This window comes from Callospermophilus lateralis, chromosome 8 (assembly GCF_048772815.1).
Source record: "Callospermophilus lateralis isolate mCalLat2 chromosome 8, mCalLat2.hap1, whole genome shotgun sequence".
Lineage (NCBI taxonomy): Eukaryota > Metazoa > Chordata > Mammalia > Rodentia > Sciuridae > Callospermophilus > Callospermophilus lateralis.
In genome coordinates, this window is record NC_135312.1 from 58,434,379 (window position 1) to 58,455,563 (window position 21,185).

The 21,185-nt window shown below is 43.5% G+C and overlaps 1 protein-coding gene across 1 annotated transcript in view; it reads left to right on the forward strand.

The window, feature by feature from the left end:
• Positions 1 to 18,869, forward strand: part of Shroom3 (shroom family member 3) — a 302,185-nt gene extending 283,316 nt beyond the window's left edge. The window contains exons 7-11 of the mRNA XM_076864300.2: positions 1,296 to 2,183; positions 3,518 to 4,024; positions 6,518 to 6,668; positions 15,382 to 15,654; positions 18,058 to 18,869. Of these exons, the coding sequence (XP_076720415.2) occupies positions 1,296 to 2,183; positions 3,518 to 4,024; positions 6,518 to 6,668; positions 15,382 to 15,654; positions 18,058 to 18,426 (2,188 nt within the window). The 3' untranslated portion in view covers positions 18,427 to 18,869. The remainder of the gene's footprint in view (positions 1 to 1,295; positions 2,184 to 3,517; positions 4,025 to 6,517; positions 6,669 to 15,381; positions 15,655 to 18,057) is intronic.
• The last annotated feature ends 2,316 nt before the right edge of the window (positions 18,870 to 21,185 follow it).

The window sequence follows — 21,185 nt, forward strand, 5'->3', positions numbered from 1 at the left end:
AGTACTGAGGCCCAGGGTTCAGCCTTAATGCCACAAAAATAAACAAACAAAATATATAACTTTTGTGAACCATAGTTAACAAAAACTAAGCTCAAACATAAACTAAAAGCAAAGTTCATTAGGACCTTTAAAGGATCAGTGTCATGTGAAGAGCAGAACAGCTCATCTTAGGTGTGGAGGGGTTCCTGATAAACTGTCTTCTTGAAGGGGTCTGTGATGGAAAGGGGGGGCTTGCATCTGAGAGATGGACCTTTTACTCAACCATCTGCATCTATAAAAAGAAAAAAGGCTTGAGAAGAGCTAATTTGGTCTTTGCGGTCTTTCCCTTCCATATGCTGCATTATCCTCGCCTGACGAGTGGTTTTGTGGCAGACCCGGTACCACTGCTCTGATGTGGTCTGATATGGGACCGAGGCACGGCTCCTCACAGGAGTCAAATCTGTGAAATGAAAAGTGCCATCTGCTCTCCAGATTTCCTTGCAGAGCCAGTCAGGGAAATACAGATATGGAATTCACAAATGATGGATGTGCTGGAGCTTTCTTTCTTATCCTCAGACTAGCTTTTGCCTCACAGGCAGGCAGTGCTGCAGACTCCATTTTGTCTTTTCCTTCATACACAGTAACGAAAGTATCTGGAATTGTTGGGTTTTCGGTGGCAGCTAGAGAACAGTTGTTTAAATCACCATGCACCATGCTTGCTTATTATGTCAGTCTTTGTTTCCAGAGGTAATGCTTAGTAACTCCTTAGGTGAGACTCTCCTCCCCTTTTTATTTTTCATCTTAGGAAATGAAAACACTAGGAGATTCAGGGGCAGTTATAAATAAAACCTTCAAGTGCAGCAGCCCATGCAGGTGCTCTCCAGGCAGACCTCTTCCTTGGGTCATCTGGGAGAGAATGAGGCAGCAACCTTTTCCCCCAGCTCCAGGAGCTGTTTCTCAAAGTAGTCCTAAGCCTTGAAGGAGCTGAAGAAGTGTACCACTTGTTTCCCTTGATGTCCTGCAGCCTGTGCTCCAGAGCCACCTTGTGCGTGTATGTGTGCAGGCAGCGGGGGGTGAGGAAGGGTTCATAAAAGGAGATGCCGTAAACGCAGGCAGTCCCACATGTGTTCCTGTTGGGGCTTTGCCTGTCTGATACTTCAGCCTGGTTCTGTTTACAAGCAGCCACAGGAAGAAGTATGCAGCTTCTTATTGGGGGGTGTGGGGGGAGTTCTTCCCATCAAATGTATTTCTTGTCTGTATAGTGAATCTTGGGCTCAGTATTCAGACCTGTAACCCTCGTGTTTACCCCGTTGCAGATCACTCAGTTATTCAGAAAGAGGCCGAGAAGAGATGCCATTGTCAATTCACCATCCTACCGCTCGTTGGGGTGGCTCAGGCTGCAAAGCAACTGGTGGTTCCTCAGTTGCTAATGAGTGTCCTGGAGCCCTGGACCATCCAAGGCAAGCCAGCAGAATGCCTTGCCTCAGGCCCCTACCAGTAGGAACACAAGGGCATCTCACAGATGCCAGTCCTTCAGCCCTGACCCCACTCAGCTCCCCTCTGCCTCCATCCATTCCCTCTAGCTGCTGCTCACAGCTTGCCACTGATCAGCAGACTGCAAGGGATGGGCAGGCAGGTCGACAGCCTGTTCCTCCCCATGTCCCTGTGGTCACCCACAGAAGCAGTGGTCACACCCTGACCCAGCCTCCCAGTCCAAGAAGCTGTGAGTTCAACATCCCAGAGCCTGGGGTAGAAGAGGGAGCATGGAAGAGAGTCTCCCTGTCTCAGCGGCCACCACCTTCCCGAGTAAAATGGGCCCACCCGGTCAGAGAGGACAGCCTTCCTGAGGAAGCCTCCTCGCCTGAGTTTGCAAACCTGAAGCACTATAAAAAGCAGCCTAGTCTTTCAAGTTCATGCAGCACTTCTGACCCAGACACTCCAGGGAGGATCTCTCTCCGAATATCCGAGTCGGTCCTTCAGGCCTCCCCACCACCTCGGGAAGACTATGATGACGAAGTGTTTGTGAAGGACTTGCACCCCACAGCCACCTCTAGCCCTACATCTGAAGCTCTTCCCCCACCCCCACCCCCTCCACCGAGCCAGGAAACCCCAGTGAAATGCTCGGATGACTTCCCCCCACCTCCTCCCCAAGCTGTGCATGAGGCAGCGATGGACAGCGAGGCTCAAGAGGGTTCCAGCAGCAGGTGAGAGCATCCTCTGGGTAGGGCAAGCCTTTGGCTGAGGAGGAAGAGGGTTTCCTCCATTAATAGAAGATTTTCATGTCCAGGTTTTGCAGATCCTTCTGTTGGCCTCAGGAGCACCCTGGGATGGAGATATTTTAATACAAACTCAGCTCATGAGCTGGCAGAACGGCCTTATTTGTTGCCCTTGGGTGGTAGCTATGCTCTTGTTTATTGGATACCAAGGGATGAGTAGTGAAAATGAAAGCCAAAAGCCAGGGGGCACATTTCACTTCCATGGGTGTAATAGGTTGAAGGGATCTAAATAAAGCCCATTCCCCCTCCCTGGCTGAGTTCTGAGTCAGTTAAATAAGACAAATTAGGAAGGTGTATAGAAGACAAAATACCACTTTTTTTTTTTTTTTTTTTTTTTTTTACGGATAGATGAACATTGAACAGTATGGCTTCTGTCTGAATGTAAGGGCGTCTTCTGATACTGAACCCCTAAACTAAGCAGGCTTACCTTCCATGCTTAGACACACACACACAGTGTGGAGGCAGCCGCTCTGTCCAGAGGTACCCCATGTCCACAGAAAGGAATAAAAAATAGAGCTAAGCTGGTTACGGTGGCAGACACCTGATTGCAGCACTCTGGAGGCTGAGGCAAGAGGATTTTAAGTTCAAGGCCAGCCTCAGCAACTTAGCAAGACCCTTAGGAGATGTGGCTCAACAGCTAAACATCCCTTGGGTTCAACCCCTCCTGGTACCAAAAATAAAAACGAAAAGAATAGAACTAAAGGTCAGTGATGCTTGCCCCAGGCCACTACCAGTAGGAACACAAGGGCATCTCACAGATGCCAGTCCTTCAGCCCTGACCCTGCTCAGCTCCCCTCTGCCTTCATGCATTCCCTCTAGCTGCTGCTCACTCACTGCCAGAGCAGGGAAGGAGCATTCCCAATACATAGGCCCTAAGACAAGCGATCTCTCAGAATCCCCAAATAAAAAACGAGGGTAGCATCCTCTGAACACCACAGAAATGACTTACCACCACTACCTCCTCTTCACTTCAGCCTTTTAGAAAGCTCTGGAATCTAATAGCAACATTGCCCAACATTGAATTCCTACTGAATCCATCTCCCTCAGGAGATGACAGCCTTTCTGGAACCGACTGCTGTGCTTGGGAGAAGGTCCTTTAGAACCCCATGGTTTGGGGGAGGATAACCTCAGAAAAGTGACGCTTCACCCCACTCCTAATATGGGAAGCTGCAGCCCTGAGGCAGACAGCCTCTCCCTCGCTCTTCCTCCACACTCTGTTGACTCTTCTCTTGCCATTCTTTTTTTTCCCCATATACTTACAGTGACAGCAAATTTTCCAAGGTGACAACTGCAAGGGAAAGACACATGCCTGATGCACCCCATCTGGTAGGTGGTCAGATCCTGGCTTCCAGACCCCAGACTTCTATCAGAGGCTCAGAGGCCAACAAGTCCAACCCTCCCTCCTTCATGAGTCTTCAGCCTCAAGTTGCTGCATCTCTTGGCAAGGAGCCAAGCCCAGGGCAGCCGCCTCCCAGCCGAACCCAAAGCCTCATGCATGAGCCAGTCAGTGTAACTCAGGGTTTAGAAAAGAAAGGCAGTTCTGATCCTCAGAAGACCTCAGAAGACATCAGAACTGAGGCTCTGGCCAAGGAAATTATCCACCAAGACAAATCTCTGGCAGACATTTTGGATCCAGACTCTAGAATGAAGACAACTATGGACCTGATGGAAGGTTTGTTTCCCCGAGATGTTAACTTGCTGAAGGAAAACAGCATAAAGAGGAAGGCCATGCAGAGAGCTGTCAACTGCCCAGGACATGAAGGCAAGAGGTGAGTCCCTGGAAACGCCTGGAGAAACAATCTCCTTATGTGGGGTGATTAGTCTAGGGATGCTTACCTGATGTTTCCTACTTCCATGCATCCCTAACACATCCCATCTCAGATCCCTGACGTTCCATCTCAACCTGGGGATTCAGATGTGGGACAGAGGCCCAACAACAACACAAATGATAGCAATAGTAATAACAATTGTCATTAATACCCCTGTATCAAGCATTGCATCAATTTCTTTATTTAAGCATTATCTCATTTAATCTTCATAAGAACCTTCCGAGGAAGCTGCCAGTTTTATTTCTGATTCAAAAATGAGGAAACCAAAGCTCAGAGGAATCGAGGCCATTCTCCACTAAGGCATAGACTATGTGAGGGATGATCCCTGGACTTGAACTCAGCCCTTAGAAGTGACCCAGTGCCCTTAACTCAGAGAATGTTCAGGTGCCCATTCTCTCTCAGAGTTGTTCTTGCAGAGAGGCCTCTGGGACTCGGTTCTGAGAAAAAAGCAAGTAGAAGTATGGGCATGGCTGAGGCCACCCGAGGCTGAGGTTGAACGTGGTCTTTCTAAAAAGCACGTGAGCCTAGAGAAATAGATCCATTTACTACACTAAACATTCCCCTTTGAGGCATTAGGGTGAGTATTTGCTCAAATCCTGAAAATCAAGAAAGGTGCAAGTAGGGCTCACTCTTCTGGATTTGCTTAGCCCCTTAGCCTCTGCTCCTACATCTCCCTGAGGCACATTTTGACTGGTCTGGCATGTCTCCCTGCCACCGTGAAAGAACAGTCTGTGTTTCTTTCTCTTTTGATTTCTCCTGGATATTTTCTTGCGTGTATGATTTCCTTAAAGGACTACAATGAGAATGATTTAGAGTGGTTTTTATTTTCTTTTTAATTTTCAGTGAAAACTATGAGGATCAACAGACTGAGACTCAGCATTTAGCAGTTTCTAGACTAAATAAAAACAGATATTTCATCCCAATTTGGACTTGCATTTTAGAAATTTATAGCTGATCCTAACTAACTTACTAATGGGAACACCATGTTTTATTTTTTAGGGGAGGGAGAGAGGAAAGAGCTATGTAGTACTTACAAGCTGTTTTGTTATCAAAGGCTCTCCTGATTCAAGATCTTATGGTCACTTGGCCCAACCTCTTCTTTTTGATACATGGGTACAGAGACTGAGGTGAGGTGGCTTACCCAGGCTCCTGTGTTCAGCAGACATTACTGAGCACTTGCAACAGGGCAATCCACTGGATGCCTGGGGGCCCCAAAGATGAAATTTTGGTGGCTATGCCAATCAGTTCATCACATGTGGTTATACTCGGTTCATTCTGTTATTTGATCACTCACTGTAAAAAAAAAAAAAAAAAGACCAAAGTAATTTAGAAATACATCCTTAGAAAGGTATTGCCATCGCGAACATGTGTCTATTTAAAAGTGAAATGGTCTTGAAGCATTTGCAGCCCTGAGATGCTCTGGAGATGTCAAAAGGATGGCAGACGCCATCTTCTGGTGAAAATGAGCATTGTCCTGTTGTGAGTTTTGATCAGATTCCTGAGAAGCCCACATGTGACAGACACAATGGATTCTCTCATAAAAGTTCAAAACAAATATTGTCAGAAGACCTTTTTCCTATTTTTTAATCAACTGGATTAAATGTAGATGTGTTGCTCAGAGGGTAATCATCAAGCAGGAAACCAATAAGTATCATTTATTTTTGTGGTTCTTTACTCCATAGTAGAATGATGCTATCGTGAAATGAAGTAATGAAAATTCCTCTCCAAGAGAACCTAACTTAAAGAGTCATTTATTAGGTGGGTAGGATCTGAACTCTTGAAAGGCAACCTGATTACAACAAAAGATGACACACTAGAAATCAGGTCTCTTGGTTCCTAGTTTTTCCTACAACCTTCAAGGACTTCCCCATCCCTGGCCCATTGCATAATTAATGAGTAGATTTTACATTCTATATGATTTCTCTGTGGATTGATAAGCTCCAGATTTCCCAGGCTCACCTGGGGTATCAGACTGAAGAGGAAAACTTTTAAGTGTCTAAGCGACAGTACAGTGGGTATCAGAAAGATTATAGGAAAGAAAAGTAGGAGATAACTAACCTAAAACCTAGGACTTGTGCAACATCTTGAAAATACTTCCATAGTAATTAAGCCATGGCTGTGCATTGTCTTTCTATGAAGCAGGCAACATCTTTCCTATATTTATTATAAAAGGAGAAACATACAAAGAGGTAAAATGACTTGCCAGAGGATTCTGGCAAGGCCACAGTCCATCCCCAGTATGGCCTCCCACGGTTTTTCCATTCTGGATTTGCCTGGCTTCATGCATTTGTAAAAACTACTAATTTATCCTGATCTCCAGGGAAGAAACCAAATAGAACTTTTTACATATTTCTGAATAAACAGGCCATTTTTGGTGATGAAGTTCCTGGTTTGTGCTAAGTGCAGCTGTATTTTGTGTTCTTTATGGTCCAGGAGTGAAGACAAGGAAATGGTGGGCACATTGGTCAACTGCTCTGCCTACTACAGTGTGTCTGCTGCCAAGGCTGAGCTTCTGAACAAAATCAAGGATATGCCAGAGGAGGTGGCTGAGGAAGAGGAGCAGATGGATGTCAATGAAAAAAAGGTAAATAAAGAATGAGGTTACCCTTGTTCTTCTTCCCCAGAAAGATTGTCAAGGTCCTTATAATTAGCAGGGCTACTGGCCAGTAGGGCAGGAGGGCAAGGAATCTGTCATATCATCAGATTTTACCAAAACCACTATTAGACTTTGGATTTGTATGGCACTTGAACCAATTTTTTCACAGCTTTCCTGCAGGTAGGCATGATAGGTCAGCTACTGTCATTTTCATTTTAACATATGACAAGAGTGATGCTTAGAGGAATGAAGTTATTTCTTGAAAGTCTTAGAAGTAGACTGGGACCTCGGTCTCCAGCCTCCTAGACTAGCACAGGGATCTCAGCAGTCTGAGTAATTTTCATTTTATATTTGATGGTCAAAAAGATAGCTAGAAAATCTGTAAAATTTGTTTAGGAAAAGAGAATCCAGTTGTTGAAAGACGCTTCTGAGAAAAAGTAACATCAACCTTTGTATGTCTATTACCAACATTAAGGTTTGCACTACCTTAATGAAGAACTTGAAAGCGCGGGATTGGAATGTACTTGTTAGCATTTGGTACTCCTACAGAAATTTTAAATGTCAGACATTTTTAAAATGACCATGCTGTTGCTGTGGTCTTCCCACCTGCCATGGAGATCTAAGCTGGGCTGTGTCTGTAGGAAAGAGAGTTGTTGCCGTTCCGCTTTGCCTATAACCCCAGAGAGGCTGCCTTCCACCAGGCCTGCTGCTCTCCTCACATCTCAGACCTGTGTGCTGCCAAAGGACACTCAGAGCTTGCTTCTTTGGAGGATGGTATTTAGTTGCCCTCATTCCAGGAGAAACTCATGTGATTTTATTTCATTTATTCCACAATATGTATCCCGAGCCCTCTAGGTAATCTGTTGGAAATGAACCAAAACAGGATCTGGACCCCAGGGCAGGAGGGATTTAAGAAGCACCTGGGTCCATGTATTCTTCCCCTTGCTGCTCCAGCCCTGTGGGTTGAGGCTGGGCGTGCAGACATCGGCGTTTATCCCTCTCAGTCCTGGCTTTATTGCTTATCTCCTGGTGTCTCCCTCTCTGCAGAGCACCTCCATTTTATGGATCCTGGGGTTGGGAAAAAACCCACTTTACTCTTGGTCTGTGTTTATCCCAAAGAAGAAGCTATCTAAACACTGTTAGATGCAGCAGGTTGCCATGACATCTTCAGCCAAACATTTTACAGAGATTTTTTTGTTGTCGTATTTTCTACATGTAGACACACCTACATTACAGTAACAGTGTGGCAGGTGACTTGTTGCTTTTCTCCCATTTTAATTTTGTTTTAGCTGCTTTTTCATCACTTTATTATCACCCTCTCACTCTGAGGATGAGGTGGCAAAAAGTATTTTTAGACTAAGAATATGAAAAAACAATGTATTAATTCATCCTCACAGGAAACAAGTAATAACACTATGTTTCAGGTATGAACTGTGTTATTTATTTTTACTTATTTATCTTTTACACAGTGCTGCATATATTCCTTATTTATACTAAATCCCACTGACTCTTCCTGTATTGCCATATTTTACACTAAAATAGTCAGAATTAAAGAACTTGAGTGCTGGGGTCACACAGCTCATAATAGTAGAGTCAAGATTTTCACCTTAAGTCTACTTGACCCCAGAACCTGCTAAAAACTGCTCCAAAGTCAGCTGCCTCTAAACCTCACAGCTCTGGGAATTGAGCTAAAATGGAGATTGTCTGAGTATAATTAACTAGACCCAGAGTCTTAACATAAAACCAATTAAATCCCATTTTAATCCAAAAATATCAGGACAGTCGTATCAGCCATTTGAGGCCCGAGGAGCTTCAAGACATTTACCGTGCCTTCAATGAAGCATCAGGCTTCAGAAGACAAAATCCCACTCCCAGGGTGTGGAGGGGCACCAGGGAGAAGCTGTCTCCCAAACAGGCACATAATCCAGGCCTTACACCTAGAATGTACAAAATGCATTCTCGCTGAATGACATGAGAAAGGGCAGAACTCCAGAGTTGGATTGTACCAAGAAAAACGTCAAAAGTACACTGTGAAAGATCACAGGTAAAATGACTGGGGTTTAATAAAGTTAAGCAAGTAGCTTGACATTTTTTGACCCTCAGTGTTCCTGATGAAACAGTGATGGTGATTCCTCACATGGCAGTAGTGAGGACAAAGTAACTAACTTACACTAACATGCTGTTTAAGCTCTAAGGTACAAGACGGCAGGACGCTCCTATCCTGTTCTCAGCAGAGAGATTCTTAAGGTGACGCCATCCAGAGATGCAGTGTTGATGTATCTTGTGTTTTCCACGTTAAGATGCTGGTTGTAAGCCGGAGTCTTGTTGCCAACGGGGCTGGACACCTCTTAGTTTTCCTAAACCAGCTACTTACGAGAAAAAGCAACTCACAGTAGTTCTTTCTCTTCATCCATAGCACCAGGAAGATAGAAACTTGCCCTTTGGGTTTATCTGGTCCTACAGGGAGGGAGAAAGATGAGAATAGGATATTTAGTTAAGGAGGGTCCTAACAACCATCAGAGGTATTTTGGTTTCTTCTTCCTTCAGTGATGGAGCCTTTGGACTGGTGCAGTATTATGGGTCTTCTGATGGATGGATATACCATTGTAGGGAAGCCCAGAGAAACAGGACCTAATCCAGAGGGTGGAATCAAGGGAGGCTCCCTGGAGGAAATAAAACCCAAGCTCGGTGTTAAAGAATGTGTCAGAGTGAGTCAGGACAAGAGAAAGGGGTCATTTAAGACCAAGGGAAAAGTACTAGGAAACCCCAGAGAGATAGAAAAAAAAAAAGCAGAGAAGCATGCAGATAGATAGTGAAGAAAAGATACTTCAAGTAATGTGGAAAAATAATAAAGTCCACATAAATGGTAGATGATGAGGCCCTCAGGATCCACAGGGGCCAGAACATCATGGAGATCACCCGAGACTTTGTGTAAAATGCCGAAGTTCAGATTTTATCCTGTGGCAGTGGAGAACTCTGTTATCAGTTTTGTATTTGTTTTAAAGAACTACAAGTTTATAAATGTGTAATAGAATTTCCATTAGTTATCACTTAACATCTAATTTGGAAACAAAATGAGCTTTAAATAATGATAGTATTGAAGGAATCTATTAATGTGTTCAGCATTAAGTTCAAAATGCAATTTTCTCTGCTGGGGGTGGTGGCACATACCTGTAATCCAAGTAGCTCAGGAGGCTAAGGCAGGAGGACCAAGAGTTCAAAGCCAGCCTTAGCATTTAGCAAGGCCCTAAGCAACTCAGTGAGACCCTATCTCTAAATAAAATACAAAAAGGGCTGGGGATGTGGCTTAGTAGTTAAGTGCCCCTGGGTTCAATCCTGGTATTTAAAAAAAAAAAAAAAAAAAATTTCTTCCAAACATGTAACAAGCTTTTCCTAATAGTGGCTTAAGAATTGTTGCTTGGTCAATATTCTGAAGCAAAGTATAGGCTTCTACCTTTTGTAAAATAATAATTCATTATCTAATATTTAAAGTTATCAAAAACCTAAGATATTTCTAAGCATGAAACTCAGTAAAAACTATAGCTTCACTCTTGGCATTTTCACTGAATATGGAATTCTGAGTTGAAATTTTAGTTTCAACACTTTAAAAAGGTTGTTCCATACTGTCCATATTCTTCTTGCTTTCCATTGAGAAATATACAGTTATTTAAATATTTGCTTCTATATGCAATGGGTGTTTTCTTTGGCTTTTGGTAGTTTGATTATGATCTGTATGGACCTGATTTTCTTTGAGTTGATCCTGTTGGAGTGTGCTGAACTTCTTGATTCTGTAAATTTTTATCTTCCACAAAATTTGGGATATTTTCGGCCTCTATGTCTTTATATATTTGTACACCTTAACCTCTCTTCTCCTCTCCCAGTCCAGTGACACAATATTAGACCTTTTTATATTGACCAACAATTCCCAGAAGCTCTGCTCATTTTTCTTTCTTTATGTCCTTTAGATTGGATTATTTCTGTTGGTCAGGGTCATGATACAGAGATGATGATAATCTCAGGATAGTGCAGTAATAGCAGTGAGAGACAGAGGAATTGATCAACAACAATGGAGGAAAAAGAAGCAAAACCCGGCAGAACCTGGTGACAGATTAGATGTGGGGGATGAAGAGAGGAAAGAGTCAAGGATGAGTCCCCAGCTCCAGGCCTAGGTGGTGGTCATAACTGGAACAGAGAAAGCAAGAGACCACTTTGGGGAGGGGAGATGAGTTTAGTTGAAGAGATTTAATGTTGTTTCTAGTATGTTATCCATTCTAGTCTGTTATCAGAAAGAATTCTGATAACTGCAACCAAGAGCCTATGGATAAGATGACATTCTGGTCACAAGCCTTCCCAAGAAAAAATGGTAAAGAACGATTTGGGGCAGAGAATGTGCTAGGGAATATTGGGAATGGCTGTCAAGTCCCCACGATCTTTGCATTCTGATCAGGTCACTCTGCATGGGAAGCAGGTTTGATCCCCTTGCTGTCCCAGGGACAGACACTGCCCTGACTGTCTCTGATGGAATTCCGCCAAGGGCAGCAATGACGTGCCGCAGCCTGGATCTTCCCACTTAAATCCAGCACCACAGCCCACGAGGTAGAAATGGCTTTACCTAGCCCTTGTTATCACCTCGGTTCCACTCTGGTTCCATACCCCAGCCACTTGCCCAATCTTCCCATGTTATTCTCATTTGAGTGAAGAGTGTCCACAGAAGCCAAATGTGTTGGTAGTGACGTTGCTGGCGTACCGTGGGCACGAGTCCCCAAGCAGAGAGAGAAGCTGGGTCTTCCCCTCAAGATGGCTGCCCAAGCAAGTGCAGTGTGTCCTTCAGATGGTGCCTGATTTTATGACGGCACACACACACACACCCAAACCTTGAATATGAATGATACTTTTCTAAAGTGTCTGCACAAGCCTTATTTTGTTTGACCCTAGTGTTCCTATGAACTGTTTTTAATGTAATGATTAAAAGTATGAATCTTGGAGCCAGACAACCTGTTACAGGTTAAGTCTGTTCTAACTGTAAGGATTTGGACAAGTTCAGTAACCTCTACCTGCCTCATTTTGCTCATCAGAAAAATGGGGATGATAATAGTACCTGTCTCATCAGGTTATTGTAAGTAGTAACTGAAGGGAAAAACAATTGAGCAGTGTCTGGCATGGAGGAAAAGCTCAATATAACATTATTATTAGTCTTAGGTGTTATCCCCTTGCTGTGGGTCACTGAGACTCAGAAGTCAAGTAACTTGCCTCATGGTGAGTTTATGTCTGAGTCTGACTCTGACTCATAGTCTGTGCTCATCCTGAAGCTGTGAGGAAGGAGGGGAGGGCCCAGCAGGATATTTCTGCTTGCAGATGGGGAGGTAGGAGGGGGAGGGTCTGTTAAACTATATTTAGAGAAAGAACCCTTATAAATAGCATCTCGTGCAGGCTGAGTTAACAGTTTATGCCAGATGAGAAGCTAAATGGACAAATGTCAATGATTTTACAAATTAAGTAGCTCCTGAGAGACTAGGGTGTTATTGACACATACACACACACACACACACACACACACACACACACACACACCTGTCCTGTCCCTCACAGTGATTTCTGCTTAGTGTTTTGTTTTTAAGAGATCTGCCTGGCAAAGAAATGACTGTAATACAATCAACTTTCCCTTTTTGTCCTCTTTGTTGCATATTTCTAACCCAAATTTGCACATTTAAGAGCTTGGTGGGAAAAAGAATATTTTTTTCAAATACCATCCAAATATGCAGTAGTACCAGAAATGACAGAGATGCCCTTGTAGTTATCCTGTTTTAGTGTCTGTGGCTGAGCTGTGAGATACTGCACCGCAGCCCAGCAAACCACTCTCAAAAGTCAGAAGGCAGACTGGTTTTTCCCATTAGAAACCTCCCCATACCACTCCTGGACATGTTTATCTCCTGTATTTTAGACCGTGGAGCCTGGAATATACAACAGGTTCCTGTGACACATATTAGGATTCTGCCCAGCATTGATGTCTTTGAAAACCAAAGCCAGTTCTGGAAGGGAAAGACCTAGTAGATTAGACTAGCCTGACCTCCAGTTGCTGTCCACAGTGGCAGGTCCTTTTGACCATCCTAGAGCATTGAACATGCTGATCTCTTGGGGACCTGAGAGAGTTGAGCCAAGGTCAACGGATCTCAGGAGAATGAGTTCTCCCCTCTATTCACCACTCACCCCAGTGACTTTGTGTTTTTGCAGTGCTGGGGATTGAACCCAGGGCCTTCTGCATGCTAGGCAAACGCTCTACCAATGAGCTACATCCTTGGCCCTGTCCCACTTACATGTGAGGCCAAACTACTTGTCCTCGTGGTTCTGTTCATGTGCAAGTTGTTAATCATCACATTTGTCCCTTAAACTACCAGCCTCTGTGAGCTAAAATGAGAATTTTTTAAATGACATCAATTAAACTATTAAAAGTGCTTTGACCTCCTTCCAAGAATGACATGCAATGTTCATTTCAAAAAGAAGTCATAAATGTTTAGAGGAATAATGGAGATCATGAGACTGTTGCCTTTTCTTTCTACAACTCAGGGGTTTTAAAAAAAGCATTTTCTAGAAATTTTATTTCTCAAGATGTGGGGTTGAAACATGTTGAAGATTTGAATGAGCAAAAGGCCTTTTCTGAGCGGAGTAATGTTTTGCTCAGTGAACTATCTCTTTGAGTTTGGTAGCCCGTTTTTTTAGGAGAAGGTATCACCTGGTAATGTTAGCATGACAAGCCCGGGAGCCGGACCCTACAAGATTAAAAATTCTAGGGCTGCCCTCATGTGGCCTCTTATGGCAGCCATTCTCATTGCCTGTCTGAAAAACAGGAATAATGACATTTGACTTGCCTTGTCCCTGTCCAGTGAGAACGCTGGGCAAGGTTGGTTTTCCCCACTGCTTTCCTTCCCGATCCTTGCTCTTCTCTCAGTATGAACTTATCATAACAAAGGTCGTCATACCTTGCCAGGCATTTAAATGGTGGTACCTGCCACGCTGTCTTGCAAGCAGGTACCATAGCTGCCAGCCAGCAGTGCTTTTGGGGAAAACACTGGCATTTTCCAGGAGACCATAAGGAAAATTAAACAATTAACATTAGACATCATTCTCTTCCAACTGCATTTTTCTGGGCTCAGTCTTCAGGGGAGGAGTAAAATGCTTATACACTGGACATTTTTTTCCTACTAAAATTGTCTTTGGCTTTCCCCGGGTTGTTAAGACAAAGACTATAACCCATGAGATGGTACAGCAGGGGTGAATTTTGTAGGCATCTGAAGCCTTTGGAATTAGGCAGGTTAAGAGAGCCATGGGATGTCACCATTCAAATCAGAAGTTGGACATTTCAGAGACATTGTGAACCTAATATTGAGGAACCTCTAGAGGTTCAGGTTCAAGATGGGCAGATTGTGGAGAAACAAATATTTCCCTGTAGCACTGTCACTGTATTTCTGATGGCCCTCTGTGGTGAAGCAATAGTAGGAAAAAAAAAAAAAGAAAGTTGTCTGAACCCTTCAATTCTGCTAGACAGAAATACTGATATCTTTTTCTTTGTTGTTACCCCAATCCTTTAAAATGAAGATATATTCCAACTCAAAGGTTGTAACCTTGATTTTTAACCAGACTTTTAATTGGAGCCACGTAATTTGGCCTTGAAGTGTTGTGTTTTAAGCTGGAAACCTTTTAGTGATCAATAAATTTAGAAGAAAGAACTGTATTCTTTTTCCATGTGGTCACCTTAGGCTAAGAGAAAGATGAAAGGCTAATGACAAAAACCATAGAGTTTAATTTCTGTTGCAGCAAAGTAGAAGACATTTAATGTAAATGAACTCAGAGTTGAAACCGCTAAGGCGTTGACTTCATTCCTTCAGTTACATATATACTATTTGTGCAGCCCTGTTTCTTAAGTATTGAAATTTAGAATTAGGTTGTCAATGCTCTGATAAGGAGAGACAGTGAGGTGACGTAAAAAGAACAAATGGCTGATGCTGGAAACGGTCCCCATGCAGTATTTCTGATGATTGCACGAGGGTGGGCCCCCAAGTCAGGCTGGCCGGCACTCAGGGTGGCCCTGCCCGCTGGTGCACGTGTCTTAGGACATTGCTTCACCTCAGTCTCGTATCCCCACTTGTGTGTGGATAAGAGTCCTACAGTGGGGAGAGACTAGATGAGATCATCAGCTTAGTTTCTCTTGGTGCATGGGCTTATAGTAATTGCTCTGCACATGGTAACTAACAGTCCACTCCTCTCTCAACCCTGAACAAGTTTCTTCAGTCCTCTGACCCTTGGCTTCTCTATTTGTAAATCAAGAAGAATGTCTGCCCTACCTGCCTGCCTATCCACAGTATTGTTGAATCAGTTGAAAACCTGTCTTGAAAGGACTTTTAAATATTAGTTAACAAACCAGTTGGTAAAGCAGAGTGGTACACGACATGACACGGGAAAAACATGATCAGGCCATGTGTAGGCAGGTGCTGGCCTTTGGGACTGAATAGGTTCAGGGAAAACCGTTGTAGACATTCAAGGGAAGGAAAGAATATTATGGCCTGCTGTCCAGAAGTGGGCCTTATAGAGCAGGGGTGCATTCTGCTGAGCCTTGGAGAAAAGAGAAGCTGTGGCTGGAAGATGTGAATCCTCCTCCTCACTTTGACTGCTGCTGGTGATGTTCGCTGTCTCTTTGTCATTACAGGCTGAGCTTATTGAAAGCCTCACCCACAAGCTGGAGACGCTCCAGGAAGCCAAGGGGAGTCTGCTCATGGACATCAAGCTTAATAATGCTTTGGGAGAAGAGGTGGAGGCTGTGATCAGTGAGCTGTGCAAGCCCAATGAGTTTGACAAGTACAAGATGTTCATAGGGGACCTGGACAAGGTGGTGAACCTGCTGCTCTCCCTCTCGGGGCGTCTGGCCCGTGTAGAGAACGTCCTTAGCGGCCTTGGTGAAGACGCTAGTAATGAAGAAAGGGTATGTGGCCTAGCAACTCAGTTCAGCAAGTTTTCCCTGTGAGCACACAAACGTAAGAGCGGTGCTATTAGACAGGATCCCTTCTCTCAAGAAAGTAAAATAGAGCCAGGTGCACCAGCACACACCTGTAATCCCAGTGGCTCTGGAGGCTGAGGCAGGAGGATTGCAGGTTCAAAGCCAGCCTCCGAACTTAGCAAAACCCTGTCTCAAAAAAATAAAAAGATCTGAGGATGTGGCTCAGTAGTTAAGCACCCCTGGGTTCATAGTTAAACACCTCTAGGTTCAATCCCTGGTTACCCCCGCCCCTCCCCCCCCCCCAGAAAAAGATGATGATAAAATCGCTCTGGAGCTAGGAGGGAATAGATGACCAAGGTAGAAGATGGCATCTTCCATGCCAAGATGTGATGAGGCTGACACTTGTGATGAGATTCTCTCCCCCACCTCCTCCTTCCTTTCTTTCTAGAACAAGATAAAAGCAAGATGATAGATATTGACATTTAATAAATAGAGACAACAAAACTGTTAGGCATTTTGAGGGTGCACTGGGGTGTCTCCACCATACCCAGGTCTGGAAGGAAGAGGCCAAGTAACAGCAGTGTTGATTTCATTGGATAAATGCACCGGGTGCTCTGTGTCACGCACTCTGAGCTTACGTGCTTTCTGTGTGGTCTCCCTGGATCCTTACCATACTACATCAGCATCAGTTTTTATTAAGAAACCAAATTTGACGCCTTGGGGTTGTTTTCTGGGTGGAGAAAGATATTTATAAGATAAAACTTTTAACTTTGTACTTTTCCCCGCCAGGCATTATTATGTAAGATCTGACAGGCTGTTTAGGAGGATTTAGGGCAAATACACATGAGCCTCTGATAATCCTAAATAAGCTAATTGGTACTGAAGGATATTTAACTGATCTTATTTCTTGACTAATTTACATTTTAATTTTTCTCAATCACTTTGATCTGAACAGCCTGAAAGAATAAATACTAATTTTTTAAAATTTAAAAACAACATTCATGTCAGTTTGTTAGATTTTTAAAAAGAAAAGAAAAGCACATTAAAGATTTTCATAGGCTGGGTGTGGTGGTGCATTCCTATAATCCCAGTGGCTCAGGAGGCTGAAGCAGGAGGATCACAAATTCAAAGCCAGCCTCAGCAATTTAGCAAGACCATAAGCAACTTAGGAAGATCCTGTCTCTAAAATATTTTAAAAGGGCTGGAGATGTGGCGTAGTGGTTAAGCACCCCTGGGTTCAAGCCTTGATACCTTGATACCAAAAAAAAGATTTTTACAAAGCATATTTAGCTCTGATGAGGTATGCTACTGCTAGTTGTGGTGGCACACACCTATAATTCCAGCTGCTCAGGAGGATTACAAGTTTGAGGCCAACCTCAACAATTTAGCAAAGTCCTGTCTCAAAAAGGGCTGGGGATGTAACTCAGTGGTGGATCACCTCTGGATTCAATCCTCAGTACCAAAAGAAAGACAATACAGTGTGTTACCCTACCTTTGCGCTTGTGCAAGAAAGTCTTTGAATATGAAATCAATATCCTTGATGGATTTCTCTCATTTTCTTTCTAGAGGCCTGAAAAAAGAAACCTGAAAAAAATGAAAACTGATTTCTTTAGAGATGGGAAATATAATAGCCCAGTTGTCATTGTGGATTAGGAGAGGTTCTCAAACTTAAAAATTTTCAAAGTACCACCATGAAATCCTATTAAAACAAAACTTCTGGGCTGTGCCAGGTGTGATGGCACACACCTGTAATTCCAGCAGCGCAGCTCTGGAGGCTGAGACAGGAGGATTGTGAGTTCAAAGCCAGCCTCAGCAAAGGCAACGCACTAAGCATCTCAGTGAGACTGAGTTTTGTATCTCCAAATAAGATACAAAAAAAATAGGGCTGGGGATGTGGCTCAGAGTACCCCTGAGTTTAATCCTTGGTACCAAAAAAAAAAAAAATCTTCTGGGCCACCCCCACAGTTTTTGATTCAGCAGCTGAAATTGAGGCTGCAGATTTGCATTTCTAACAAGTTTCCAGGTGCTGCTGCTGTTTCTGGCCTAGCAGCCACACTTGAGAAACACTCTGGCACTCAAGGTACCTTGCTGATTGCCCTTTAAAGCCCATGGCCAGAAAGTCAGGTCATTACTCCAGCCATCTAATGTAACCCCTCTCAACCTGAAACTAGCAAACCACTGAACAAGGGAGAGAGCTATGTAATGTACAGCCTAGGGGTGAGAAGTTGATTTTCAAAACATTATTCTCCTAACAACAATTGAAATAAAAACCAAACAACTGAAGTAGAAACTTTATTTTGCCGTCCTGCGAAGGTTGCCTTGCAGGGAGCTTGACTCTTTTCTTCCTTCCCTGTTCTCTTTGCTGATCTGTCCGTTTTGCCCTGGCAGAGCTCTCTGAACGAGAAAAGGAAGATGCTGGCTGGGCAGCACGAGGATGCCCGGGAGCTCAAGGAGAACCTGGATCGGAGGGAGCGAGTGGTGCTGGACATCCTGGCCAATTACCTCTCGGAGGAGCAGCTCCAGGATTACCAGCACTTCGTGAAAATGAAGTCGACCCTCCTCATCGAGCAGCGCAAGCTGGACGACAAGATAAAACTGGGCCAAGAGCAGGTCAAGTGTCTGCTGGAGAGTCTGCCCTCGGACTTCACTCCCAAGACCGGGGCCCTGGCTCTGCCGCCGGACCTCACCAGCGAAACGACTCCTGTTGGGGGATGTACTTTCAGTGGCATTTTTCCAACATTAACCTCTCCACTTTAACCTCTCCTAAAATACCCAACCAAAAGATCCCGGCTTCTCTCAACACTATTTAATCTGAAAAAAAAAAAAAGTTTCAGTACAAACCACTGTATAAACTACGTGGGTTATTGGGGCTTTCCTGGATAAGAGGAAGAAAGTTCTATTCAGGAAGAAGCCTGGTTTTTCCTTCTTGCCCTTCATGATTCATCTTTTGAGAGCTTGAATGCTGCTGGAAACTTTCCCCCTTTCTATTGTTACTTTGTAGTAGAAAGAAAGTTAATGAAACTGTGAGGACTGGTTGGAGGGTGTTGATTGCTCGTTTAGGTTTTAACCGGCTGAGGTGACATAGATCAGTGTGTCACCCTCAGGAATGTATCCACAGTGGCCTTTTGTGCTGGTGGGCAGGGTACCCTGACAGCAGGGTGCAAGTACCATTGATGAAGGGTCTGTGACACAAAGCCTTAAAAAGACACACGTGAGAAGAAACTTGCAAAACCTTGAACATTGTTATTTATATTTTTAAAAATGAAAAAGATCATTATGTTTGTGTGCTAACCACTTATTTGATTCTATTTTGTGGTGGATGTAGACGTTCACGTCTGAGCTTTGTATTTTGTGAAATAATGAAGAATTCCAAAGATAGCCACATTGAGCGTGGAAACGTTTTTTTTCTTTCACTTTCGTCCTGCCTATCTGATTTTAAAAAATACAAGTAGACAGGCTACACTGGCCTTAGACTGAGGACTGGGGAATCCCAGTTTCCATTGCTGCCAGGTATCTATATTTCCTCTGTCTTAAACAGGACACACACACACACACACACACACACGCATGTGCGCGCGCGCCTTCTCCAGCAGGAAGGCTCCATGCAAGGTTGTCATAGCATTTCCTGTCATTATCACTATGGGGGAGACAAAGCTAAGTGTTATTAATAAGGACAATACTCAAACACTAGGAATCAGAGGAAGAATTCCAAAATCCAAGCCAATGCAAAACTGAATTCATGCTGTCCTCCTATACATTTTTTTTTTTTTTTGAGATGGGGGTCTTGCTAAATTGCCCAAGTGGGCAGTCAACCTTTAATTCTCCTGCCTCAGCCTCCTGAGTAGCTGGGATTATAAATGCATTGATGCTTTCCTTTTAAAGTTAGTTTTTTCTAACATGTCCAACCTAGTCATTATACCTTTTATTAACAAACTTCCTCCTTAACCTCTGAAGATTGATTCTGCACTATCATGTTTCACTAATGACACCTCAGAGGGGTTCTGTAGCCTCTATTGGGTTTTGTTGTTTTTCTGGTTGTTCAAGTTGTAAGCTGTCCAACTAGAAGGATGAGAAGGAGGTAAGGGGCCAGGAGCAAGGCTCCTCAGAGCCACTGGGATGGCAAGAGCCTCATATACTTTGAGTAGGTGGTACATCTGAGCGGTGCTGTTGGTTGGTTTTTCTCATATGTGTTCAGTCTGTGAGAAAAATTCTGAAATAAAAACTGTGCATCCAACTGGTGGCCACCTCGGTTCACTTGGACTTGCAAGTACCATACAAGCCAGTCAGAAAATCCAGAGAGTAAAATTTGTAGGTTAAAAAAATGATGAGGCTGAGTGTGGTGCCACATGCCTATAATCCCAGCATCTCAGGAAGCAGAGACAGGAGGCTCATGAGTTCAAAGCCAGCTTTAGCAATTTAGTGAGGCACTAAACAACTCAGTGAGACCCTGTCTCTAAGTAAAATACAATATAGGGCTGGGGATGTAGCTCAGTGATTGAGTGCCCTGGAGTTCAATTCCCAGTACCAAGCAAAACAAAACAAACAAACCAAACAACAACAACAACAACAACAAAAAAAAAAAAAAAACCCAGAAATAACGAGGATACCAAATGCTCCTTTTTGTCTTACTATATTTTAATTGTTTCATGACATTTTGTCTTCTGGTTAGGAATATCAATACTGTAGTTCTGGGGGCAGGGGTTGTGGCTCAGTGTTACAGTACTTGCCCAGCTTGTGTGAGGCACTGGGTTCCCATTCTCAGCATAGTGCATAAATAAATAAACAAGGTTCATTGTCAAGGCTCATTAAAACTATATTGATGATCTTTACTAACTGAGAAGCAATATGCCAGAAGTTTCTTACAAGCAATCAGTCAAAGCTATTGCTTCATACTTTGGAGTTTATATAATGTGTCACTCCTTTGATAGCGTCTTGTTTCCCAGGAATGTTTTCAAGAGCTTCTCTTATATCAGAGCTCCATCTCTTAGGAAATCAGTGGCAGCAGCCACACTAACAATCATTCTGAAATAAAAACTGTGCATCCAACTGACATCCATCAGACTTAGGCCAACCCAGGATCCTGAAATCAACTCCAGTTTGTAACTGTGTGTGTCTGGATCCTTGCAGTCAGACCAGATTGAAGCCAATCAGTAAATGTCTACAGATGTTCTGTTCTTAATGAAATTCCTCAGAATAATTCTAGGGCTCCCAGCTCCCGGCAGCTTTAAGGTTATTCTTCAGGATGTAACTGGGGAACATTTTGCATGGTCAGTCTTTCTCCACAACTTTTCTAATCCTTTCATGCAAAAGTAACCCCCTCTGCAGAGTGACAGGTATGCTGCTTGGCATGCCACAAGCTTATGGCCCTTCCAAAATTATATCCTTTCTTTTGTTACACTGCAATGGTGTTCCCTTGTTATATGAAGTGTGTGAGGTAGTAAGTGGGACTTCGAAATCTAATTCTTAGGTGGATGTGGTATTTATTAGAATGGGACTTGACTTCAGTACTTTGATGA